The sequence below is a fragment of the Pygoscelis adeliae genome, unplaced genomic scaffold, assembly GCF_000699105.1.
Source record: "Pygoscelis adeliae isolate BGI_AS28 unplaced genomic scaffold, ASM69910v1 Scaffold1309, whole genome shotgun sequence".
In the NCBI taxonomy this organism is placed as follows: Eukaryota; Metazoa; Chordata; class Aves; order Sphenisciformes; family Spheniscidae; genus Pygoscelis; species Pygoscelis adeliae.
In genome coordinates, this window is record NW_008825474.1 from 1 (window position 1) to 629 (window position 629).

Sequence of the window (629 nt, forward strand, 5' to 3'; positions counted from 1 at the left end):
CCATCGAGGCCAACTCCCAGTACTTCCACTTGGCCGCCTGGGCCGTGCCGGCCGTCAAGACCATCACCATCCTGGCCATGGGGCAGATCGACGGGGACCTGCTGAGCGGCGTCTGCTTCGTGGGCCTCAACAACATCGACCCTCTCCGGGGCTTCGTGTTGGCCCCGCTCTTCGTCTACCTCTTCATCGGTACCTCCTTCCTTCTGGCCGGCTTCGTCTCCCTCTTCCGCATCCGCACCATCATGAAACACGGAGGGACCAAAACAGAGAAGCTGGAGCGGTTGATGGTTCGCATCGGGGTCTTCAGTGTCCTCTACACCGTCCCGGCCACCATCGTCATCGCTTGCTATTTCTACGAGCAGGCTTTCCGCGAGCACTGGGAGCGCAGCTGGATCAGCCAGAACTGCAAGAGCTTGGCCATCCCCTGCCCGCTCCACTTCACCCCCCGCATGACCCCCGATTTCACCGTCTACATGATCAAGTATCTCATGACTCTCATCGTGGGCATCACCTCCGGCTTTTGGATATGGTCGGGTAAAACCCTGCACTCGTGGAGGAAGTTCTACACGCGACTCACCAACAGCAAGCAGGGCGAAACGACGGTGTGACCTCCCCCCCCCCCCCCGCCG

At 60.9% G+C, this 629-nt stretch overlaps 1 protein-coding gene across 1 annotated transcript; it reads left to right on the forward strand.

The window, feature by feature from the left end:
• Window positions 1-5: 5 nt before the first annotated feature.
• On the forward strand, window positions 6-611 carry LOC103922980 (frizzled-2-like; the record flags this gene model as incomplete). Its single annotated transcript, XM_009331212.1, has 1 exon — window positions 6-611. A coding segment is annotated over one exon (603 nt), but the record flags the coding sequence as incomplete, so codon positions are not given.
• Between the last annotated feature and the right edge of the window lie 18 nt (window positions 612-629).